This window comes from Enhydra lutris, unplaced genomic scaffold (genome assembly GCF_002288905.1).
Source record: "Enhydra lutris kenyoni isolate GAN:26980312 unplaced genomic scaffold, ASM228890v2 scaffoldscaffold12, whole genome shotgun sequence".
Lineage (NCBI taxonomy): Eukaryota > Metazoa > Chordata > Mammalia > Carnivora > Mustelidae > Enhydra > Enhydra lutris.
In genome coordinates, this window is record NW_019154096.1 from 49,963,299 (window position 1) to 49,990,343 (window position 27,045).

The 27,045-nt window shown below is 39.1% G+C and overlaps 1 protein-coding gene across 1 annotated transcript in view; it reads right to left on the reverse strand.

Annotated features, from left to right (window-relative positions):
* The window catches only part of LOC111145136 (Rho GTPase activating protein 19), a 55,869-nt gene that overhangs the window by 22,887 nt on the left and 5,937 nt on the right, over positions 1 to 27,045 (reverse strand). The window contains exons 2-6 of the mRNA XM_022499823.1: positions 9,898 to 10,163; positions 8,542 to 8,622; positions 6,556 to 6,765; positions 3,998 to 4,224; positions 1,414 to 1,500 (exon numbers count right to left, since the gene is read on the reverse strand). Coding sequence (XP_022355531.1) covers positions 1,414 to 1,500; positions 3,998 to 4,224; positions 6,556 to 6,765; positions 8,542 to 8,622; positions 9,898 to 10,163 — 871 coding nt within the window. The remainder of the gene's footprint in view (positions 1 to 1,413; positions 1,501 to 3,997; positions 4,225 to 6,555; positions 6,766 to 8,541; positions 8,623 to 9,897; positions 10,164 to 27,045) is intronic.

Here is a 27,045-nt window from a genome sequence, read left to right on the forward strand (position 1 = left end):
CTTAAAAAAAAAAAAAAAAACTACAATGAGATACCACCTCATAACTATCACCAAAAAAAAACAAAATAACAAAATAACTGTTGGTAAGGATGTGAACAAATGGGAAATCTTGTACATCACTGGCAGGAATGTAAAATGTCGCTATAGAAAACAGTATGGCAGTTCAGTGAGAATTACCATGTAATCTAGCAATTCCACATCTAGATACCCAAAAGAATTAAAAGTAAAAGCAGTGTCTCGGGGCACCTGGGTGGCTCAGTGGGTTAAAGCCTCTGCCTTCGGCTCAGGTCACGATCCCAGGGTTCTGGGATCCAGCCCCGCATGAGGCTCTCTGCTCGGCAGGAGCCTGCTTCCTCCTCTCTCTCTGCCTGCCTCTCTGCCTACTTGTGATCTCTGTCTGTCAAATGAATAAATAAAATCTTAAAAAAAAAAAAAGGAGTGTCTCAAAAAAGATATTTGTATACCCATGTTCATAGCAGCATTATCCACAGGAGCTAAACATGGGAGCAACCCAAGTGTCTCAACAGATAAATGATAAGCAAATGTGATATACACAATGAAAGGGATATTACTGATCCTTAAAAAAGGAAGGAAATTCTGACAAATACTACAACGTGGATGAACCTTGAAAACATTCCAAGAGAAATAAGCTAATCACAAGAAGTGTGATTCTACTTATATGAAGAACTTAGTCAATTCTCTCTCAATTCTCAGCTTTTCCAGTTGGCAAGACACTAAAATTGAGAAACTCACTATCAGGAAAGTTTGCTCTACAGAAAAAACCAGGAATATGACTGTGCAACTTTTTGTTTGAATCTTAGAAAATCAAAAGGTCAAAATTTCCAGTCATACAAAGGGCCCTTTCAAGAGAATAAAGATTGTCTCAATCAAATCAGAGGGCCTCTAGAAAGCAGAAAAGGTATTCCTCATTCTCCTCAGCAGGAGACCATGGTAGAAAAGGGTTTGTCTTCAAAAGATCTGTATATGTGGGTTTTGTCTAATGGAGTGACTCCCTCTGAAATCCACAGAACCACAAAGTTGAGAAAATTATGTGGCCAGAAATATTGACAGTTTGGACTAAAAGGGACAAAGTACAAAATGAAAAGAGATTGTCAGACCCTCAAAACCCTACTGGCAGGAAGCAGGCAGGATAAACTTACCCAACTGCCAATACACACTGGCTTTCATGAAAAAGGAAAAATGACTCAGTGGAGCCAATTAACCTACTCAGCCTCCAGATACCTTCCTATTCCTCCCCACCTTGGCCGTTTTCTCTGGGTTTTGCCACTGTCCAACCTGGTTTCAAGTCCCAATCAGGACCTTTTTGGTTGTCATCCTTATATCCCTGATGAGAATCCCACCATGCTTCAACCTCCTTATCTTGTTACCACCCAAATCCCATCCCTTACTTACCTTAAAAAGTTTCTGGGAGTGTTTAATCATAAAAGCCATCCCATTGTTTAACTTTGTGATATTTTCTTGAAGGTCATTTGCAGTGACCTATTCAGAGGAAAAAAAATCAAAAGAGGGGGATTAAGAGCTGGGAAATGGGGGCGCCTGGGTGGCTCAGTGGGTTAAAGCCTCTGCCTTCAGCTCCGGTCATGATCCCAGGGTCCTGGGATCATGCCCCACATCAGGATCTCCGCTCAGGGGAGAGCCTGCTTCCTCCTTTCTCTCTTTCTGCCTGCCTCTCTGCCTACTTGTGATCTCTATCTGTCAAATAAATAATAAATAAAATCTTAAAAAAAAAAAAAAAAAGAGCTGGGAAATGGAAGAGATACTCCATTTACTTACCAATAAGCTTATTTTTTCAAAGATACAGTGGCTTTTTTTCCCTAACAACAGTGCTTCTAATATAATGTTTAATTCTGGAAAGGCCTTTTGGTTCAGCAGGTTTCTACTGAAAATGACATAACCTAGGAGAAACCAGGTGTCCCTGAAGTTACCAAATAATCCTTGAAAAACAATCTTTGTTTCCTGATTCTGCTCGAGAATTATACATGCAAGCAGAGCTGCTAAAGAGAATCTAATCTGGGATTCAAAATGGGCAGGAAGAACAGAATCTATACCAATCATCAAGGACACTGCCTCTTCAGAGAAACTGGAGTTTCTCCAAAAGGTGAGAGAACTGTCACTACTAGTTGATACCAAAGGTGACATCTGTTTCTTAAAAACACATACAGTCATTGATTTTCTTCTTGTTTCTCCTGCCTCTAAAAAAGAGCACTTGAGCATCTCTACTATCCCAAAGCCCTCATATCTCTGTTACTTAATCTGTTTGCTGTTACCAAGATCTCTTAATATTTTTCTATAGGCAGAGATTACTCACTTTTTTCATAGTTTCAGTTGGCTGGTTCTAAAATTCTTTCATTAGGAGGCTTGACCTCCTTAATACAGACAAATGTTGGTGTGTCCTTTTATTCTTACCCACCTTCCCCAAAACCTTTGTCTGGGTAGAGGTTCTTCCTGGCCTGGAAGATCACATTTTTTTCACTCGTTACTTGTTATGTAAAATATTCCATACTACTCCTTTCCCTTTTTTTTTTTTTTTTGGTAAAGTAAACTCCATGAGCCCATTGTGTGGCTGGAACTCAGGACCCCAAGATCAAGTTTCAGCAAGCTCTACTGACTGAGCCAACCAGGCATTCCACAACTGCTCTCCTTAATCTTCCTTTTCTCATTTTTTATAATCCCAAAAATCTTTTATAAGTCACCATATCTTAACTATTTCTAGTCCAACAACCTTATGAGATAAGTGATAAAGTACTAATTTATGCCCAATTTACAGAGGAAGAGCCTAAGTATAAAAAGGGCAAAGGATGGGCACCTGGGTGGCTCAGTGGGTTAAGCCTCTGCCTTCGGCTCCAGTCATGATCTCAAGGTCCTGGGATCAAGTCCCGCATCAGGCTCTCTGCTCAGCGGAGAGCCTGCTTCCCCCTCTCTCTCTGCCTGCCTCTCTGCCTACTTGTGATTTCTCTGTGTGTGTGTCAAATAAATAAAATCTTAAAAAAAAAAAAAAAGGGAGGGGGCAAAGACACAGATAATATAGCTGGTTTGCAACTTCCAACCCAAATATTCTGGCTTCCAATTCCATCATGAATAAAACCCACATTATGAATGGGCAGGAACAGGGGCACCTGGGTGGCTCAGTCAGTTGGGCATCTGCCTTGGCTCAGGTCATGACCCCGGAGTCTCAGGATTGAGCTCTGCATCAGGTTCCCTCCTCAGCTGCAAGTCTGCTTGTCCCTCGCCCCTCACCCTGCTCATGTTCCCTCCCTGCTTCCCTCTCTGTCAAATAAACAAATAAAATCTTAAAATACATAATATATAAAAAATATATCTCATATATATATCATATATATGGGCAGGAACATATATATGATATATATACAGGCAGGAACATAAAGCTACATGCCTCCAGGTCAAAAATGAGTTCAAAAGACTTTTATAATTTATTTCTCACTTAAGTCACTGAGAAAGCCATGGTCTCAGTAATAAAAAACACATTCAGCTTTTTCCAAGGAAAGCATATCTACAAGAAATAGAAAAGTCAGGATAAGGCAGGATTGTTCTATATCATCTTACCTAAAAGCTTAGTGACATTATCCTGTAAAACTGTATGGTTCTAGTCTAAATTTATACTACACAATCTTCAGAAATCAATCTAATTTTTCAAAAGCCTTTCCTGTTAAGAAGGAATATACAGTGACCAGCCAAAATGAGTATTCTAGTTTAGTTAGTAGCTATAATTTTCTACTAAGAGCTTCCATTAATAAATGATCTTTCAAATTTATCAGAGATTGATTTATACATGAGGTTACAAGAATTGGCCCCTTCAAGTTTAATGACTCCCAAATGAAATAACAAAGTATGTCCCTAACATTGTAAAGCTGAAGAGTAGACCTTGGACCCTTGATAACCTCACCAAGGTACAGCCCCAGGATGAGGCCAAGCCCAAGAAAACCAAGCAATCTTTGCTCTTCCCCTCAACACTCACATTTTTCGGCCACAGGACATGGGGTGCAAACATAAGGGCAAGGTTATAGGCAGACATCTTATTCTTGTCTTGTTTCTTTGCTGTCTGGTACAGGAGATCAAGCAATAACTTCAGCAAGTTACGATTGGGTGGAGGGAGAATGAGGAAGAGCAACTGGAGAGCCTCAATTTGCCGCTCCTTATCTGGAACATTGGTCTTGTTTCCTTTATCATCAAACTGCATCAAATCTTGAGGACAAAAGAAATGATTGCAAAGGAGGGAGAAAATACAAGGAAGAAAAATCAACATGCCTACTATTATCCTCCCCTCAACTCCAATCCAAAAAAGGATGAAAAAAAGAATCAGGCATAAACACAGATTATAGCAAAATATAATAGTGTCAGTATTCCATAATAAAAAAATAAATTAAAAAATTTTTAAATAGGCAAAAGACTTGAATAAACATTCCTCCAAAGAAGATATACAAATGGCCAAAGCATTTGTATATTCTATATCACTAGCTATCAGGGAAAAGTAAATTAAAACCACAATGAGATACTACTTTATACCCACTAGTATGGCATAACCAACAAAAAATAACAAGTGTTGGCAAGAATGATGAGAAAATTAAACCCTCCTACATTGCTGGTAGGAACGTAAAATGGTGCACTTTGGAAAACAGTTTGGCAGTTCCTCAGAAAGCTAAACATAGTGTTACCATATGACCCAGCAATTCCATTCCTAGAAAAATATTCTTAGGGATATAGAGAAACGAAAACATGTCCACACAGATCTTTGACAATGCCACCCCCTCACTTTTCCTTACCCAGATATTTTACTGTTAGAAGAAATATGACAATGAATTATGCGGGGATAGGAGGATGATCCACACAGCTCCCCCATAGAATCAGAATCACTGTTTCTCCCCAAAGAAGCTACACACGTTATTGATAAAAACAGTCCCCTTGATAATCAGAACTTCAAAGGACACAAATAACCATTTGGATAAAATTCCAAATCCTGAAAATGATTATGCTGTGTTGTTTAAACTATTTAACTTCAATAATAATTCCAAGTTTAGAAATGGCAGATAATATTTCTAAAAACTATTCTCTGTTAACATGAAACTGAAAACAAAAATCCCTTCCAGTTATCAGCAAGGCATACCAAATGCTACAATTGTGCCACACCTCAATATGATCACAAGGAACAGTGAGTCATGGGGTGGGGGAGCTGAGGATTTCAAATATTGCACTAAATTAACTCAACAGAAAAGTGAACAGGATAAGCATTCTTCATGTTAACACTTATAAAAAAAGTAACAGTATTTTCTATATCTTTTTCGAGATCCAACTTTATTTCTCTCCAAAATAATTATAAAGTTATATAACATTCTAATAGTATTTATTCATTTGTATAATTCAGATTACCACTGAGAGTGCTAAAAAACAAATCTACCCTTCTGAGATTTTACAATTCAAAGCTAGTTTTTTAAGTAGTAAAAATTAGGGACACCTGGGTGGCTCAGCCACCTGAAAGTTTGCCTTCAGCTCGGGCAGTGATCCCAGAGTCCTAGGATCCCAGGCTCCTTGCTCAACAGGAAGTCTGCTTCTCCCTCTGCCTGCAGCTCCCCTGGTTTGTGCACTCTCCCTCCCTCCCTCTCTCTCTCTGACAAATAAATAAATAAAATCTTAAAAAAAAAAAAGTAGTAAACATTACTCAACAGAAAAACTTGTATTTTCCTTAAAATTAGAAAGAAAGAGGAAAATGGCCAAGGGCAGAAACCAAGTAAATGCAGTACGGATTTTGATGCCCCATGCTCTGAGTGTCTATAGCAACCTAAGAGCTGTGCAGTCTAAGAATGAATTCCCCACTGCACAAACATAAAAGAGAACGAGGGAAATATGAGCTGAAAATGGAACAGCCACGAGAGAAAAAGAATATATGTATTTGTTTGTAAATGTGTAAAATACCTCTGAAAGGATACACTAAAAATCAATTGCCTTGGTTGCCTCCAGGAAGAAAAACTGGGTATTGGGAAACAGAGGTGGGAGAGGGGCTTTTTGCTGTATACTTTTATGAATCTTTTGAATTTTGAACCGTGTGAGTGTACTGCTTATTTAGAAAACAAAATTATTTTCAAGAAACAAGTTTCCAAGATTACAGATGATCTCAACTGAGCCATAGTAAGACTTAGCTAAAGCCCCAAACCACTGCAAATATAGCAAACCTGCAACCATCTCAGGTACGTGAATCAATCCACAGAAAAGCATTCATTTATTAAGCAACTAAAATATTCAAAGCACAATGCTTTGTGATCCATCTTGTATCTCTGACTCATCAGGGATACAAGAATAAATAAAATCCAGAATTTATCATCAAAGAAGCTGATTTAACAAGAAAAACACCTGAAAACCTAATTAGCCAATACTACCCAGAGAGCCCAAAATATCATTAAGTCTTAACCAATTTTGGCAGAAGTACTGCTATGGGTTACAAACAACAGAAAATGCCAAACAACTTTACTCAATCCAAAGAAATGTATTCATTTACACCTCCTTCTCACCCCCTATACTCACCAGCAATTTTGAGGTGTGCATGGAAATGTTTATGAGTCAGCAGGGGCTCAGGTAACTCTCCCAGAAACATCTTCAGCAAGGTAGCAACGTCATTTGAATGAAACTCCCCTGATTCCAAGTCAATATCAGTTCCATTATTGAGAGCATCTCTTAAAATCTGCTGTCGGACACTATTCCCTGGAACTCTAAACAAACCCTCTACTCTCAAGTCTGTTTAGCATGGAAAAAACAGAGGACATGCAAAAAGAAGTCACAATTAAAATAAGTCATCTAAAAGACTATGCTTGTAAGACCTTTTATAAAGACCTTGAAGGAGGTTTTCTCCTCATTTCCCAGAAAAGTTTTAAATCTACTGGCCCCTAAGGAGACTTGTCTGAACATCCCTGAGCACCTGGAGACAGTCTGCCCAGGACCAGGCACATTCAGAGACTGAATTTTACCTAAACAATGACTGGAATGAGCTTGAAAAATAAGTTGGAAGAAAGCCAAATCTCCCAGAAGGCTCCTTCCCTTTGGTTATCTCAGACTTTGGAGGGAATGAATTCATCTGTGGTGGTCTGTTGTTCCTATAAATGGTTTCTCAGTCCAAAATGAATCTAGAGTCTCTGCACTGCCCCAGAAATCAGAATTCTAACCTGTCAGATCACCTTTCGGACTGAGACTCCCAGAAGCTTAGGATCACCCCAACTGAACTGTTTTTCCCTTCCAACTAGGTTCTAAGCTAATCTAAGAGGATAAAGAAAAATGAGAATTAGAGTTTTGGTTCAATCTGGAAGAACCATGAGAGTTCATGTTTTCAACTTAGGTACATATTTATTTTTGGATAGCCCCCTAATTCAGGGGTTCAAGTTCAAAATGCCTTAGAGGGCCAGACAGATATTAATAAATGAATGAATGGGAACCAGAACAAACTAGAGAGTACATACTTGTGCTCCAGCTGATTGTGCCCAAGGGAGGGTCCCAAGATACTAGATCTTCCTATCACCCAGAGAATTCAAAAACCTGGACTTTCCCCATTCCCCACTGATAACTGATTTTATTTTTACTTTAATCCTTTCCCAACCAAACAAAATGTGAACGTAAAGGACTCAAGTCCTTACGCCATCAGTTTCCAACCTCTTCTCTAGCTCCTACCAGAATGCCCCACATAAAAAAGTCAAAAATAAGCATTTGTATTGAATTTATCAAAGTATCACATACACCACACATTTCACAACACTCAACTGTACCAAGCACTTACAGTAAGACATAACCAGCATGACCACAAAATAAATAAGCATTAAGCAAAGAATATATATATATTTTTAAAGATTTTGTTTATTTATTTGACAGAGATCACAAGTAGGCAGAGAGGCAGGCAGAGAGGGAAAACCCACTGAGCCACCCAGGTGCCCCCAAAGAATATATTTTAATTATAGAATTCCAGAGATGAAAACTATCTTTAGTGATAAATCATGTTCCCTTGAGTAAAGATCATGATTCTTTATAATGTATTTTTCCAGAAAAAAAAAAAGCCTGAGTCTAGAAGAAAATGTGATTTTATAGATACTATCTAAGTTATCTACATCTTTGAGAGTATAAAACAAACCAATATATGAGATGAAATTTAAAAGAGAATATATTTAGGGGAGCCTGGGTGGCTCAGTGGGTTAAAGCCTCTGCCTTCAGCTCAGGTCATGATCTCAGGGTCCTGGGATCGAGGCCCGCATTGGGGGGAAGGGGGGGGGTCTCTGCTCAGCAGGGAGCCTGCTTCCCCTTCTCTCTCTGCCTGCCTCTCTGCCTACTTGTGATCTCTCTCTCTGCCAAATAAATAATAATAACCTTCAAAAAAAGGGGGGGGAATATATTTAGAAACATGCCACCTAAAATTATCATTGGTTAGTATCTTTTGTTCACTGGCACCTACTTACTCAAGGAAGTTAGCTTTCAACAGAAAACTGAGAATTCTTCATTAACAAAGAATAATAAAATCTTGAGAACTCTTACTTTTGTGTAGATACTCAATTAGCTGGTATATCTGGGCAATGCCTTCCTCCGTCAATGGGGATCCAAATACCACTCCTTTTTCTAAAAAACCATACAACAGGACAGAGCTATATTTTCCATATCTAGTACAAAATCATCATTCTTAAAGCCACTCATGCATCCTATATTACAGTTCAACAAATGCTTTCACAGATTCAATAAACAGAACCTTAAAGCTAGAAGTACACCCAAAAATTCAACAACTCTCAATCAACTCTCCACAAGTTTAATATTAGTCATAGCTTCATTGAAGGCAAAGACCATCTTCTTAGTTAAGTAACAATACCTAGTGTGTTGATATTTAACTTAAAAGAAAAACAGTGAGGCGCCTGGGTGGCTCAGTCAGTTGAGCATTCCACTCTTGGTTTCAGCTCAGGGCATGATCTCAGGATCCTGAGATCGAGCCCTGCATTGGGCTTCAAGCTCTCACAGAGTGCATGAGATTCTCTCTTTCCCTCTCCCTTTGCCACCTCCCCCACTCCAGCCCATGCACTCTAAGATAAATAAATAAAACCTTTAAAATAGATAAATAGGGCGCCTGGGTGGCTCAGTGGGTTAAAGCCTCTGCCTTCGGCTCAGGTCATGGTCCCAGGGTCCTGGGATCAAGGCCCGCATCGGGCTCTCTGCTCAGCGGGGAGCCTGCTTCCTCCTCTCTCTGTCTGACTGTCTCTCTGCCTACTTGTGATCTCTCTCTCTGTCAAATAAATAAATAAAATCTTTAAAAAAATAAATAAATAAAATAGATAAATAAACAGAATTTAGAACCACGACTGTCAAAGTATGACAGATTATTCACTGGCATTGGTATAAGCCTGATCTGTTATAATGTTCAAACTTTTTTTCTACCATAAATGATTTTCTTATACTTAATAAAATAGTACCTCTTTAATATCTTATCAAAAGTAGTCCACAATTTATTTTCTAGGAAGGCTTTTATTTTGGGTGACTCATAGATATCTGCCTTATCAAAGCAGTCCATAGAATGAACACATTCAAGAACTGCGATAAAGAAAGTTCAAACTTTCTTTACTGTACTCTCCAGCTATGTCATAGGGCATGAAAATCAAGGTGACTACCTAAACTGAATCATGTCACCTTTCTCAGGGATTGATACACTTGCTTTAGTTTAGCTACTTTATAAATTTTTATTGCTAACCTGAGATTTTACTACTTAAGAAAATGAGAAAAATGCCCCCCCCCAAAAAACAAAACCAAAAAACCTTTACATAATAGCAACTCAGTGAAAGTACAGATGTGAGGAGGTGAAGCCCAGGGAGCAGCTGCGACCTGCCCACCCTTCACAGACACGTGCCTTACCCTTTCGCTTGAGAGACATTAGAGACCGGAAGAATCCTGACGCTGGGCCAGCCCCACCAGGCAATTTAAGGTCCACTTCCCCCATCAGCTGAGCCAGCTCAGTTCCAGGTAAGTCAATGAGCCTTGTGATATTGCTGACCACCAACTCGGTGAACACCTCAGGTTTCTCATGTCGGAGTTTCTCCACAAAAAAGTCAGGATTGAAGATAATGGGCTGCCCTCGAAGGGAAGAGTCATTGCAGATAACAAAATTGCAGATGGCATCACTGAAAAAATGAAACAAGACACTTTAGGGGGATCATTTGTGCATGTTTCTCGTGCTCTGTAAGCCATACAATTATTCACTGTTTCTGTGGGTTAACCTACATATTGGTTTAAAAAACCTAATCCTTAGTCTGTTCAATGTACAAAAGAAGACAATTTGAGCTTGTTGCTATTTAGGTTATACCCACCTAGATACTTAGGAATTTCATCTAATGAAAAGATACTAAATAACCTCTAAATACAACTTGACTCCCTGCTCAGTGGGGAGTCTGCATCTCCATCTCCCTCTGCCCCTTCCCCTCCTCCTGCTCATTCGTGCTCTGATAAATAAAATCTTTAAAAATAAATAAATAAATAAGAGCCGATTTTGCCCCTTAATTTCAGGTGTACACCATAAGACATAGATCCTTAGAACCTCCCTAGCCCAATGGTATATTAAATTTGGTAGTCACACAGAGCACATTTCCTTATTAAAACAGCAAAACCCTGAATTTTTACTGTTAAATACTAGTAAGATGCCAGACCTGCCGCTGTTCTTCCTAACACAGCATGGGTAATAGTTTAGGCCTTCTTGGGACTATAGCCAGTACCGTACAATATTTCCCATGCAGTGTCCCAACTGTCGACAGTACCACATTTAGGCCAGTCTCAAATGCCACGGAAACCACATGACAGAAAGCATGAAACTATTTAAGAGCTAAAACTACATCTAAATAGTGTAGTAGGCATTTTGGAGACATTTACTCTACCCATACAGTTATTTGGTTCCTGGGTCCCTACACAGGTGTTTGTTTTCTCTTCCTTCCTTCCTTCCTTCCTTTCTTTATTCCTTCCTTCCTTTTTCTTTCTTTCTTTTTTTCTTTCTTCCTTCCTTTCTTTTTCTTTCTTTCTTTTTTTTTTTAATTTTATTTATTTATTTGAGGGGCGCCTGGGTGGCTCAGTGGGTTGGGCCGCTGCCTTAGGCTCGGGTCATGATCTCGGAGTCCTGGGATCGGGCCCCGCATCGGGCTCTCTGCTCGGCGGGGAGCCTACTTCCCATCCTCTCTCTCTCTGCCTGCCTCTCTGCCTACTTGTGAACTCTGTCTGTCAAATGATAAATAAAATCTTTGAAGAAAAAAAAGGAAAGAAAAATTACTACATACAGTCCAAATTTTCAATTGATAGCTACTAAATTCTTTCTTTTCTCTGAAATGATAATAAAAGAATTCACGTAAAAATTTAAAATTATAAACATGTATTCTCAAGCCAAAAAGTCATTAAGAAAGATATCTAAAACTGCTTACCGACTTAACATTTTTATATACAAGGAAAGGTTATTTTTCTTGTAAGGGTGCAAATGATTATAAGGCAATTAAAATCAAAACCACGTGCATCCTAAACCATTGACAAAACCTCTTTTTCTTTTAGTGTCAGCTTATTTCAGTGAAGAAACATGAGTCAATATAAAACTACTGTTTATAATCACTGACAATGAGAAATCACTACTCTGAGAGAGCCAGAAAAATCATGAAATGTATTAGCACTGAAAAGAGTCTTATAATTTACTGAGTCTAAACTATCATTTTATGGACTTCAGATCCCTTTTAATTCTGAAAAACCGATTTCAGATCAAATTAGTTCTAACACATAAATATGCATAAATAGCATCCATTAGGGGCGCCTGGATGGCTCAGTCAGTTAAGTGGCTGCCTTCTGCTCAGGTCATGATCCCAGGGTCCTGGGATGGAGCTGTGCATCAGGCTCCCTACTCAGCAGAGAGCCTTCTTCTCCCTCTCCCTCTCCCTGCCGCTCTGCCTACTTCTGCTCTCTATCTCCCTGTCAAATAAATAAATCTTACAAAAAAAAAAAAAAAAATAGCATCCACTACATTCCTGAAGCAGAAACACACAGAGACATATAACCTTCAGACTTTAATTTTATTAATATCCCAGAGCAATATTCAGTTAAGATCCTAAAACTTCCATCACAGGGATGCCTGGGTGGCTCATGGGTTAAGCCTCTGCCTTTGGCTCAGGTCATGGTCTCAGGGTCCCAGGATCGAGCCCTGCATCAGGCTCTCTGCTTGGCAGGGAGCCTGCTTCCCCCTCTCTCTCTGCCTGCCTCTCTGCCTACTTGCAATCTCTCTCTCTCTCTCAATCTCTGTGTCAAATAAACAAATAAAATCTTTTAAAAAAAATAAAAAAATTAAACTTCCATCACAGATGACACTCCAGCACTAAACTGGATCAAATACAAAAATGAGAAAGGAGCTAGAAGCACAAAGCCCTAGCTACATAGTTTCTCAATAGAGTCCTCCCTACCTGACCATCATCTTCAAGTCTGTCCCCTCCTAAATAGGTAGAACAGATAGAAGAATAAGTAAGTTCAAGGCTCCCTCTACCCATTCACAAAGAATACCAGAAAAAGTTCCCTTGGAAGTCCTAACCCACAGGTAATAAGCAATCTGTTTCTTTTCACCTTCTACTTTTTCTCCCCTTCCTTCCCATGACCATTCATCCTCGTTTTGCCCCACTTGAACATCTTTAACCTAGTTTTTTATTTCTCCTTTTTCACTTTTTCTGAGTGGAGCACCTATCTGGTAAGACAGGATGTAAGAGAGAAAAATGATTAAAAGGGAAGTAAAATGGAAGATGGGAGATGGAAAAGACAGATACACAGTGGGTTACATTTTTTTTTAATTACCCCCATACCACATAGCCTGCTAATCCCTTTCCACAGAATACACAGTATCACAATATAAAGTTGAGAATATCTAGGAACATGATTAAGAACTTAAGAGATTTCTAGGACTAAAGAAAATACTACATTTAAGTAAAAACAACTTCCTACTCTACAGTATCTTATTTTAAAACAAAGTCTAAGTTTGCTCAAGTTCAAGAAAAAAAATTTAATTTCTTACATAAGTGCTGAAAGCTTCTGATGAGGCATTGGTAAAGTGAAGAGACTGGAAAAAAATTTTTCTCCTTGTTTGTTGTGACAAAGGAACCCTCCTTTCCCTGCCCCATTACAGCCTACACAAATTCCAGACATGTTAGACGACACAAGGACACATTATGGGGCCTCAAAGGCAGTACTTATCAGGACTCTAAGCACTCATTTGCAAGCAGGAACAAAACAGAAATAAAAAATTGGACCAGTTCATTGTATTTGCCAACGTGTAGATAAAGCTCAACAGTAGCCTCCCATCACACTAAAAGTTGTATTAGACAAAACAATCATATAATGTAAGAGTGTAAGGACAAGTACTTTTATAGTATGGAGGGAAGAATGATCCCTACCTCACATCATACACAAAAAATAGAAAAAAGATCAAAATATGAAAAGCCAAACTTTAAACAGTTTAGAAAAGAAGAATGAATAATAAATGAGGCAGAAGAAATGTGTCTTAAACAAGGCATAAACAGTCCACAAAGAAAAGACTGACACATTTAACTACATTAAAATTTTAAATGTGTGTACAACAAATGACATTTTGAACAAAGTTCTTTAAAAATGAAGTCAAAATGCCTCTGGAGAGAGGAGCTGGATGAAAGAACAGGAGTGGGAGAAAAACTTTTCACTGTATGTTCTTTCGTATTTTCTGGATTTTTGATTCATGTGAACATACTACCCATTCACAATAAATACATAAATAGATTTAAAATTTTAAACTAGAAAGCTATAAACTGGGGAAAAAAACTTGTCATGCATATAAAAGGATTAGTATTCAGAATTTATCAATCTAAAAATTTATATCTAAAATTTAGAAGAAAAACATACTCAAAGAAAATTAGACAAATGATCAAGTAATTCATAAAGGAGGAGCCCTACGCGACTAACAAACATGAAAATAATCTCAACCTTAAAAGTTACAAGGGTTGGGGTGCTTGGGTGGCTCAGCTGTTGGGCGGCTGCTTTCAGCTCTGGTCATTATCCCAGGGTTCTGGGATTGAGCCCTAGATCAGGCTCCCTGCTTAGTGGGAAGCCTGCTTCTCCCTCTCCCACTCTCCCTGCTTGTGCTCCCTCTCTCGATGTGTCTCTCTGTCAAATAAAAATAAAAATAATTAAAAGTTACAAGGTCGGGGCATACTGAGCATGGAAACTAGTTAAGATTCTCTCTCTCCCTCTCCCTTTGCCTCTCCCCCAGTCATGCAAGCATGCACACTCTCTTTCTCTCTCTCTCTTTCTAAAAAGGGAGAAAAAAGTTACAAGCGTAAGCAAATTGAAGAATGGTGTCTTTCCCCATCCATCAGTTTGGCAAAAACTATCAGATTCAAGCAATATCTTTTTACTCCTAGTTTGCTGAGGGTTATTTACTATCATGAGTCAGTGTTTAATTTTATCTATTTGTTATGCAGCAGTTGATATGATTTTTCTCCTTTATTTTGTTAATGTGGTGAATGACCCTGATTAATGTTAAACCAATCTTGCACTTCCTTTTTTTTTTCTTAAGATTTGACTTATTTATTTGACACAAAGAGAGAGAAAGACAGTAGGAGAGGGAACACAAGCAGGAAGAGTAGCAGAGGGAAAAGCAGGCACCCCACTGAGCAGAGAGCCCAACGCAGGGCTCCATCCCAGGATCCTGAGATCATGACCTAAGCTGAAGACAGACGCTTAACAACTGAGCAACCCAGGTGCCCCAATCTTGCATTTCTAGAATGCTGTTATATTGTCATCTTTATATATTGCTGAATTTGGTTTGCTAATAGTCTGGGTTTCCATATAGATTCATAAGTGAGACTGTCATGGAACTGCTTTCTCAAAGTAGAGAGTTCCTGTGAAATCTTTCATGAGCCAAAATGGCATTAAGTGAAGAAGCCATTACCATTAACTTATATGGAAAAAATTTTTTGCATCTCCAGACCCCAAAAATAGCCCCTCTTAGCATTTTTTGATCCTACATTCCTGGTGGATGCACAAAATAAATCAAGATAAAGCAAAGATACCCACAGACACAGTTCAAACTCAGGAGAGCTTGCTGCTGAGATGCTGAGTATAGTTCTTGGAGAAGGAGCTTGGGGGGGCCGCTCTCAGGGTCTGAGCTGCCTCTATAATGGCTCGCTGGAAAACAAACGCTAAATGCTAGTCTCACTTTTTATCTTGCTTTGTAAAAGTGGAAATCCTCTTTGGGTGTCTTTCAGTTAGTGAAAACAGGCTCTAACGTAGGTCCCTCCTAAAAGCAAAGAGGCCTAACACAAACATTCAAAAGCAGGGGATACCTGTACAGAGCGCGACCCCCTCTTCCACCGTTTCACTTTCTGTGGTCCACAAGCAGATAATCTCCCTCTTGACCTACCATCAGAAGGTCAACAGTAGCCTGACAACTACCAAAGATCCCTACACATCATTCACCTCACTTCATCTGATAATATAGGCATTTTATCATTTCACATGATCACAAGAAGGCTGACTATAGCACAAAAGGTATTTTGAGAGAAAGACCACGTTTACCTAACTTTCATTATATTATTTTTTTAAGGTTTTATTTATTTATTTGACAGAGATCACAAGTAGGTAGAGAGGCAGGCAGAGAGGGAGAAGGAAGCAGGCTCCCCGCTGAGCAGAGAGCCCGATGTGGGGCTCAATCCCAGAACGCTGAGATCATGACCTGAGCCGAAGGCAGAGGTTTAACCCACTGAGCCACCCAGGGGCCCCGATTTTATTTATTTATGAGAGAGAGAGTGCGTACCCATGAGATCACAAGAAGGTAGAGGGGCAGAGGGAGAGCTGAGCAGGGAACCTGACACAGGGCTTGATCATGACCTGAGCTGAGGACAGATGCTTAACCCACTGAGCCACCCAGGTGCCCCTCCCTATGTAACTTTGTAGTTCTTAAGAGGAACCATTAAAAAGTTCCTAAGAGGGGTGCCTGAGTGGCTCACTTAGTTAAGCTTCTGCCTTCAGCTCAGGTCATGATCTGAGTCTGTCTTAGGTTCAGGGTCCTGGGAAGGAGCCTCCCCTACTTTTCCCTCTCCCTCTGTCTACCACTCCTGTTTGTGCTCTCTCTCTCTCTCTCTCTCTCTGTGTGTCAAGTAAATAAATAAATAATCTTTTTTTAAAAAGTTATCTCCTCCTCTTTGTTCATGATGTTGACAATTTTTCTCTTTTTATTAATTTACGAATCTTATTAGAGGTTTATCAATTTTATTAGCTTTGTCAAGTTTCCAGCTTTTGATTTTGCTGAATCCCTCTATTACATGTTTGCTGTTTATTTTATTAATTTCTGCTCTTATCTTTATTACTCCCTTTCTTTACTGGATTCAGGGTAAAGGTGGTGCTGCCACTCTGTGGAATGGATGACCTTTTCACTAAGTGGTGCTGGAACACTTGTGATACCTACAGAGGGGAAAAGTGAAATTTGATTATCTATCTCACACTATACACAAAGATCATCAATTCCAGGTAAACGGCAGATCTAGAGATGAACAGAACAATAAACCTACTAGAAGGTAATACAGAAAAATACACTCTTGAACTGAGGCTGGGGAGATTTTTTAAATAACTTTAAAATAACACATTAAAAATATTAACCACAAAAAAGATTAATACATTTGAGTTCATTAAAATAAGAACTTGTGCTTATCAAAAGACATCCTTAAGAAAGCCACAGAGTAGGAATATAGCCAAAAAAAGGGCTCACCTGATATACTAAGCATTCCTACTATCAGTAAGAAAAAACACAATCCACTAGAAAAACAGGCATGAAATTTCAAAAAAATCTCATAAAAAAGAGTTGCCAAGGGGCACCTGGGTAACTTAGTAGGTTAAGCACCTGACTCTTGGTTTAGGCTCAGATCATGATCTCAGGGTCAGCATGGAGTCTTCTTGAGAACTCTCTCTCCCTCTGCCCCTCCACAGGCTAGCAAACATGCACACAACGCTCTCTCACTCCCTCTCAAATAAATAAATAAACAAAATCTTTAAAAAAAAGTAGCCAAATGCAAAAAAAAAAAAAAAATGCCCAATATCATTAGGTATCAAGGAAATGTAAATTTTTAAAACAATGACATACTACTACCCAACAGAATGACTAAAATTAAAGAGAATGACCAAAGTTTAGAGAAACTAACAGTTAACTCTTTTATACTGATAGCAAAGCTATAAAACTGGTACAACCACTTTGGAAAACTGTTTGGTCTTATCTACTAAAGCTGAACAAAAGTGTGTCCTATGACCCCATCAGTTCTAAAACATGCTTAATGTGTGTAGCCACAGGTGCACCAAAAATCACAAACAAGAATGTTCACTGAGGGACGCCTGGGTGGCTCAGTGGGTTAAGCCGCTGCCTTCGGCTCGGGTCATGATCCCAGCGTCCTGGGATCAAGTCCCACATCGGGCTCCTTGCTCAGCGGGGAGCCTGCTTCTCCCTCTGCCTCTGCCTGCCACTCTATCTGCTTGTGCTCACTCTCTCTCTCTCTCTCTCTGACAAATAAATAAATAAAAAATCTTTAAAAAAAAAAAAAAAAGAATGTTCACTGAGGTGCCCGGATGCTCAGTGGGTTAGGCATCTGCCTTCAGCTCAAGTCATCATCTCAGGGTCCTGGGATCGAGCCCCGAATCCAGCTCCAGGCTCAGTGGAGAAGTCTGCTTCTCCCTCTCCCTCTGTCCCTCACCCAGCTCATGCTCACTCACATGCTCTCATTCTCTCTCATTCTAAAATAAATGAAATCTTTAAAAAAAAAAAAAAGTTCACTGAAACATTAATTTGTAAACAGCAAAACATCCAGCAGAATGCTTTTATTAAATTGTGGCATATATAATGGTATATTTTACAGCAATGAAAATGGACATACTCCAGTAAGATGCGCCATCATGGATGAATCACATAAAATGATGAAAAAAGAAGTCTCACACACACCCACCCGCCCACACACTACTTACTAAGTATGCGCTGACATTTACATCAAATCTTAAGAACAGACAAAAGCATATCGTTTAGCAATACTTGTTTAAGTGGTAAAATTGTAAAGAGAAGCAAAGATATATTTACCATAAAATTCAGGATGATGGCTACCTTTGGGGGACAGTGATTAAGAGTAGGCAAGAGGACATGAGGGGAATTTCCACAGTGCTAGCAATATTCTTGTGATAAATCACTAAGCTATGGAAAAAGGGAGATTCATTGGAAGTAAATATGGCAAATGTTAAGGTATGTTGAAGCTGGGCAATAGGAAAATATTGACTATATTATTCTACATACTTGTATGTAGAATCACATCTTTCTAGACAAATTTTTTTAAAAAAAGAACAAGTAGCTTTGACCTAAATCTTGCTACTACTTGATGTAAATATCATAGAAAATCAAAGTTAAAAGTAAAGGTTAGGGGCGCCTGGGTGGCTCAGTGGGTTAAAGCCTCTGCCTTCGGCTCAGGTCATGATCCCAGTGTCCTGGGATCGAGCCCAGCATCGGGCTCTCTGCTCGGCAGACAGCCTGCTTCCTCCTCTCTCTCTCTCTCTCTCTCTCTCTCTGCCTGCCTCTCTGCCTACTTGTAATCTCTGTCTGTCAAATAAATAAATAAAATCTTAAAAAAAAAAAAAAGTAAAGGTTAATTTCCTCGTCAAAGAAGTTTTTGCATAGATGACCAGAACCAGGAGAATTAGTAGTCAGCTATGTAGGCATACAGAGATAGCAAGGACTCTAGTATTTTTTTTTTTAAAGATTTTATTTATGTATTTGACAGACAGAGATCACAAGTAGGTAGAGAGAGGCAGGCAGAGAGAGACAGAGAGGGAAGCAGGCTCCCTGCTGAGCAGGGAACCTGATGCAGGGCTTGATCCCAGGACCCTAGGATCATGACCTGAGCCGAAGGCAGAGGCTTAACCCACTGAGCCACCCAGGCGCCCCAGGACTCTAGTATTTAAATGCATGTATTAGGTAACCATCCCAAAGAAGGATAAGAGGCAAAGCTGATCAAAAAGGATAATTTGGGTGCAGGATAATTTGGGGGCACCTGGCTGGCTCAGTCAGTAGAGCATGCAACCCTTGATCGCAGGATCATGAGTTCAAGCCCCACGCTGGGTATAGAGCTTACACTGGAAAAGAAAAATAAAGAAGAAAAGGAAAGAGTAATTTTTATTACCTACTTGACTGCTATGATTACTCTTACCACTAGATGGAACTCTACATGTAAGGCGATCTGCTTAGTGAAAGGACCAGAAAGAGAATCCACAGCTGAAAAATCAATTACAGAATACATAATGCAAGTGCTTTTCGGGCATGTTGAACCCATGAATCTGCAAAATTGAAGGCAGTGGGGAAAAAAAACAACTTATCCTGCAGATGTATCTTTTGGCGGACTGCTACCAAAATGCTACTGCATACCCACAAAACTAAATGTTTCCTCCCTAGTGAATTGCTTAACTCGATTTGTTCTCCAAGAACCACAACCTTGGCAACATCTATCAAAATAGGAGCTATATTTAAAGCTGTCTAAATCTGACTTACCACCCTAAGAGAAGTATGCACTCTCTTACTACTTTTTCAACCCTCTGGCTCTGAAACATGGCTTTCATTGTGTTGCTTTCTGGGAGAGCTGTTAATAAGAATACATATAAATATTAAAGAAGTTATTTTTCTTCCTTTTTCTAAATATATATCAAATATATATATATAAAATTTAAACTGGTATCATGAAAGTTGTATATAGAGAGAAAGGATAAAACAGGTCCCATGCGCACAAGCTGGCAGAATTTTTAAGTAACAGAAACAGTTCAAGGTTGATTAGTATCACAAGATTTCTGGAAATTATATCCAATTTCTTAGACAAAAGTTTTGAAACATTTATATTCTAAGGGCTGCCCTTTGAGTAGTTGTCCACGGTTTTGTAATTAGGATCTCATCTCTAATTTAGACTCCAAAAGTCTGCAAAAGCATATCTGACCCCTATATTTGATCTCAAACTCATTTCAAAGTACTTAATTTCAAGGCAACTTAATCTGAATTAAATTAAACTAGTTAGAAATTAAAGAATTCCTGATTGCTTATCTTTTTTTAAATTATTTTATTAACATAAAATGTATTATTGATTGCTTATCTTCTTAACCTGAACCTTTTTTGGAATCCTGACCTGAGATTTTGTCCTATGGAATGACAATGCAATGTCCTTAGTCAAGAAGGCGAATTATGCTTCCTCCAAGTATCAATAACACAAATTTATTGATATCTATTTACTTGTCAATTTTTATCCTTTTGGGTGTCAAGAGAATTGGTATTAGTTCTTTTTTCTTTTTAAAATTGTATTTATTTATTTGACAGAGACACAGAGAGAGAGCACAAGTAGGCAGAGAGGCAGGCAGAAGGAGAGGGAGCCCGATGTGGGGCTCAATCCCAGGACCCTAGGGTCATGACCTGAACAGAAGGCAGACGCTTAACCGTCTAAGCCACCCAGGTGTCCCGAATTGGTGTTAATTCTGTTGCCATTACCTCTCTTAATTTTTCTCCTTCAGGCAAGCGTACAATAAGAAGAAAGTTTATTTGTATTTATTTGTATTAGAAAAATAACATCTTGAACCTGGGTGGCTCAGTCCTTAAGCTTCTGCCTTTGGCTCAGGTCATGATCCTAGAGTCCTGGGATCAAGCCCCACATCAGGCTCCCTGCTCAATGGAAAAACCTGCTTCTCTCTCTCCCACTCCCCCTGCTTGTGTTCCCTTCCTCACTATCTCTCTCTGTCAAATAAACAAATAAAATCTTTAAAAAAAAAAAAGAGAGAGAGAGAGAGAAAGAAAGAAAGAAAAGAGAAAAATAACATCAAAATTCCCTATTTATTTGGAGAAATTTCTATAAAATGCTTTGTTGACAATACATTATCTCTCTTATTACCTAAAACAACTTTTACCTAAAAGTTTACCACTCAGAAAAGTATAGTCCAAACTTCAGAAGACTCTTTTCCAACAGACTTTAAATGACACGAGCCTCAGGCAACTAATACACAAAGTACTTCTATGTATGATCAGATTAGGTTACAAAAGACTACGTCTAAATCCGTTTGTTCCAAAGTCCAGAGTCATCCTATCCAAGAGAGACAGCAAGTGCTTTTGCTCTGGCATGTGACATTCATCTCTCACACAACTTCTTAAAAAGAGCTTCTATTACCTAAGTCAGTAGTCATAAGTCTCTTCATCAACTAACATAATAAGGTGAAATCACAGTTACTCAGGTGAAATACACAGTTACTCAGTCATTTAAAATCAAACTAACCACGACCTACTGAGTGCTTTGTACTTTCATGAAATTCTAAGGTACAGGTACAAGAATCTAAGCTAAGTTGCTGGTCTCCAGAAGCTTAAAATTCACCAAGATTTTATTCTTTTTTTTCCCCCACTATCTCTATTTTCCAAGATACAAATAGCCAGCTGCAGGTACAATTAGCACATGAGCACCTAGGAAGCCCAATGAGATAACTTTGAAAATTAGGAAACAATTTTTGTTTTATTGCATTTGCATACACACACACACACACACACACACACACACACACACACACACACGTTAGCCTTTGAAGCATCACTATTTTTTTTTAAAGATTTTATCTATTTATTTGACAGAGATCACAAATAGGCAGAGAGGAAGGCAGAGGGGAGGAAGCAGGCTCCCTGCTGAGCAGAGAGCCTGATGCGGGGCTGGATCCCAGGACCCCAGGATCATGACCTGAGCGGAAGGCAGTCTCTCAACCAACTGAGCCATCCAGGCACCCTAATATATGAGATTTTATGGTGCAGGTCTCAATCCTTTATCAAGTATGTAGTACTTTTGAAATTTTTTGAAGTATTTCAAAAAATATTTTTAAAAATTTAAACATTCTAACATCTTTTTAACACTTCTATTTCTCAACACCTAAAAAGAATGTATTGTGCTGGTTAAAATCTTTACGCTGCCGCTGCCTTCGGCTCAGGTCATGGTCTCAGGAGCCTGCTTCCCTGTGCCCACCCCACTTTTCTGCCTACTTGTGATCTCTGTCTGTCAAATAAATAAATAAAATCTTTAAAAACAAAAAACTTTACACTTTAATAAAATTTAGGCTTTATCCTCTGTACAATCTTAATATACATACCCTGTATTTAAATTGTCAATAAAAACATTAACACAATGATGTAAGTATATGTTTATTTTTATTTATTTATTTTAAAGATTTTATTTATTTATTTGACAGAGAGAGATCACAAGCAGGCAGAGGCAGTCAGAGAGAGAGGAGGAAGCAGGCTCCCTGCTGAGCAAAGAGCCCCATGCGGGGCTCGATCCCAGGACCCTGAGATCATGACCTGAGCCGAAGGCAGCGGCTCAACCCACTGAGCCACCCAGGCGCCCCGTAAGTATATGTTTAATCCTGTAACTGTACTCAACATGAAAATAAAACAAGTGAAGAACTTTTTAGTTATATTATCCCAGTATCTTTAGGTTAATTTCTAAATTAATGAGTTTCTCCCCTCCCAAAAGGTATAATTAAAATATATCTAGCAAATGTAGCTCTCATTATTGCATGCAATTATAAATTTAATATTAATAACTATATGATTTCTATATTTCATTCATGAATTTTTCTTTTTATTGTTACTGATAGAACCCAGCTAAGACATTTTATCTCTGTTCGGATGACATATTATCTTAAAGCTGTCAAATCAAATCATGTTTTACTTCTTTATTATAACACGTCTCAGAAACTTGGACAAAGATCAACCAAACTATTCTAATTTTATATGGGAAAAAATAAGAACAAAAAAAGAAAATTGGAATCATATAATCAGGAACATTTCTAAAGTGGATATAGCTTTATGTGATATCTTGGACATTTACTGTTAAGTTGGGAGAGGTTTATTTGTTATGGATTGGCTCAGATTATTATTGTAGGTTTTTTTAAATGTATGTTTATTTTTGAGAGAGAGTGAGAGAGAGAGAGAGAGAGAGTAACTGAGCAGGAGCAAGGGGAGGGGCAGAGGGAATCTCAAACAGACTCTCCACCAACTGGGGAGCCCAATGTGGGGCTCCATCTCCCAACCCCAAGTTCATGACCTAAGCCAAAATCAAGAGTTGGACCCTCAACCAACTGAACCACCAGGTGCCCTTATTACTGTGTTTCTGTAATCTGAGTCCCAAGAAATTAGTTTTATGCTATATAATACACTCTAGTCAGTAAGCAAGAAATTTGATTTATTTGAAACTGATCTATATGCCTTTAAAGGAAACATCTCTTTTCCATACTTGTGTATATAAGCAATATTTTAGTTAAAAAACCAAAGGGTTAATACTTCAGCACAGCTAAATTCAGCAGCCAGGTGACTGATTTTTCTGTGGTTCTATTTCATTCTTGCAGTAATAAAACACTGGTGTCTAGCTTCAGGTAATAATTCAGCTTGACAAATCACATATATTTAATCTGGCAACTGATACTGTTATTTATTATGTTTTCATCTGATTATCTTAAAAACTATGGCTTTAGGGGCGCCTGGGTGGCTCAGTGGGTTAAGCCGCTGCCTTCGGCTCAGGTCATGGTCTCAGGGTCCTGGGATAGAGTCCCGCATCGGGCTCTCTGCTCAGCCGGGAGCCTGCTTCCCTTCCTCTCTCTCTGTCTGCCTCTCTGCCTACTTGTGATCTCTCTCTGTCAAATAAATAAATAAAATCTTTAAAAAAAAAAAAAAAAGCTATGGCTTTATATAGTGTTATAGTTATGAATTTGACACTAACACATTTCCCATTATAAAACATATTATCATCAACCCACTTTATTTTTTTTTAAAGATTTTATTTATTTATTTGACAGAGAGAGATCACAAGTAGACAGAGAGGCAGGCAGAGAGAGAGAGAGAGGGAAGCAGGCTCCCTGCTGAGCAGAGAGCCCGACGCGGGACTCGATCCCAAGACCCTGAGATCATGACCTGAGCCGAAGGCAGCGGCTTAACCCACTGAGCCACCCAGGCGCCCCATCAACCCACTTTATACTTGAATAATTATTTATAGGGTAGAACACAAAAATTGTGAGCATCTGAAAAAATTGTTTTCCCCCCACTATATCACCATAGTTTTATACTTAATTACAGAAAAGAATGATAGTTTTCCTACAAGATTTTAAGTAATAACTAAAGACCACAACACAAAAGATAATAAAAGATCATTAACTGCCAAGTCCATGCTACACACAATAAAAGATGTACAATTTCAGAAAGAGAAGAGAAACTTTCACCCTTATACAGGAGTTGAGATTTGAGGTAGGTCTTAAAGATGAGTAGGGTTTGGACAGTGGAAAAAATAAATAAGAAGTACTTAAATAAGGGGCCCTTTTTAAAAAAAAAAAGATTTTGTATTTATTTATTTGTCAGAGAGAACGCACAAGCAGGGGGACAGCAGGCTCCCTGCTAGGCAGGGGAGCCTAATGTGGAACTAGATCCTGGGACCCTGGGATCATAACTTGAGCTCAAGGCAGAAGTTTAACCGACGGAGCCACCCCAGTACTCCAATAAGGGGCCTTTTTGTTTGACTGCTTTTTAAAAAAACATAAAATGTGTTCTCCATATATTAATGGCAAGCCCTTTTCAAAACATAACCTTAAATAAATGGGGGTGTACAGAGGGTTCACTAAGATTAATGCAGTGGACATCTGTTGTTTTTTCATCCCCAACATCTATCTTCTCCTTCCTCTGATAACATCATACCAATTTTCTTTTGGGCAATAACCTCTCCCCCTCTTTCAGTGGATGTGGTTTGGTGGGTTGACCCTACTCCCTGGGCAACAAGTGTGAGCACAAGACCCAGGCTTAACTAACCAAAACAGTCTATCCTCCTCATTGATTGAGCAAACAAAGTCAAACTAGAAAAAAAAGACTCAACTCCAAGATTCTTGCTGAATGCTAAGATTGTTAAACCTGTGGAATGCCAGACTGAAGCTGCTTGTGGTCCATTACTGCTATCTTTGGTGAAGAACTTGGCTTTTCAAAAAGCAAATACACAGAAAATCAGATCTAAAAAAGTAAGAGGCAGATGCCTAGTGACATTGAGTTGAGAATTTCGATACGGATTAACCATGCTTAATCTAGCCCCTGGACTTTCCAGTTTCTTGAGCCAATCAATAGCATCTCTTTACTTAAGCTAGTTTAAGTTGCTGTCACATATAACTGAAAGAATCCTAACAAAACCATGTTTAAAATGTCAGCTGCTAGGGCGCCTGGGTGGCTCAGTGGGTTAAAGCCTCTGCCTTCTGCTCAGGTCATGATCCCAGGGTCCTGGGATCGAGTCCCGCATCGGGGGCTCTCCTCGGCGGGGAGCCTGCTTCCTCCTCTCTCTCTGCCTGTCTCTCTGCCTACTTGTGATCTCTGTCTGTCAAATAAATAAATAAAAATCTTTAAAAATAAAATAAAATAAAATGTCAGCTGCTAGGATAAAGCCGAGCCCCTCTTTGGTCGTTTTGGTTCTTCTGCCTCCCTACCTCCTTCTTGGGAAATCTCTGTTCTCTGAGATCACTTCTTTTTTTTTTTTAAAGATTTTATCTTTAAAATCTTTGAAGATTTTTAATCAAGGTATAATTAGCAAATAAAATTGCAAGATATTTAAGGTGTACAGCATAATGAGTTTGATATATATATATGCTAATTGTGATTATCTACTGTTTATATAATCTTTAGAGATCTCTTTTCTTTGTTCAAATTACTGTATAATTTCTGTGTCCTAGTTGAACCCTGACTGATACACCAAGTAAAACTAGCAAACCAACAGCACAAAAGAGATGGACTCTGGCATTTCTAGAAACAACCTATACTAAAAGATGGTTAATAAAAGCATAGTTAAGGGGGCTCAGGCAAGGTAACCAGAGAGTATCTTCAAGAAGAAAATGCTGATTTGGGGCCCCTGGGTGGCTCAGTGGGTTAAAGCCTCTGCCTTCGGCTCAGGTCACAATCCCAGGATCCTAGGATCCAGTCCCGCATGGGGCTAGCTCTGCTCGGAAGGGAGCCTGCTTCCCTGCCTCTCTCTCTGCCTGCCTCTCTGACTACTTGTGATCTCTGTCTGTCAAATAAATAAATAAATAAATAAATAAATAAATAAATAAAATCTTTTTAAAAAAAGGAAGAAAATGCTGGTTTAAAAAAGAAAAGAAAGAGCAATAATCTAATCAACTGTAATATGTCCCTCCCAAAGATAAAATGGGACAAGCTAAGGGGCACCTGGGTGGCTCAGTTTGTTAAGCATCTGCCTTCAGCTCAGGTTGTGATCTCAGGGTCCTGGAATCAGCCAACTGAGCCCCAAATGGGCTCCACCACTCAGTGGGGAGTCTGCTTCTCCCTGTCCCTCTGACCCTCCCTCCAACCCCTCTCTCTCTCAAATAAATAAAAGCTTAAAAAAAATGAAACAAGCTCATATACCTACCTTGTATATTCTTCATGCAAATTACCAAGTTTGCATTTATCAGTTGGCTTCTTGTGAACCCAAATGGAGTTAGTCTCCTCAAACCCATCTAATGAACAAAATAGTGTCTCGACTTGAAATAACAACAAAAAGACTGCCATTCTCTGATGACCTTCTCCACAACCAACCAGCAACCTCCATCTTTAACATTTGTTAATTTCACAAATGCTACCAAAGGTTAGAAGCAAAGAAAAGTAAGCCACTTACTGGTTTATGAGGATTAATTTCAAAGATTTTTATATTTATTTTTGCGAGAGACTGAGAGAGAGAGAGATCTAGCATGAGCAGGAGGGGGTGGGCAGAGAGAGAAGCAGACTTCCCCTGAGCAGGGAGCTGGACATGGGACTCAATCCCAGACCCCAGGATCATGACCTGAGCCAAAAGCAGAGAGAGAGAGAGATCTAGCATGAGCAGGAGGGGGTGGGCAGAGAGAGAAGCAGACTTCCCCTGAGCAGGGAGCTGGACATGGGACTCAATCCCAGACCCCAGGATCATGACCTGAGCCAAAAGCAGA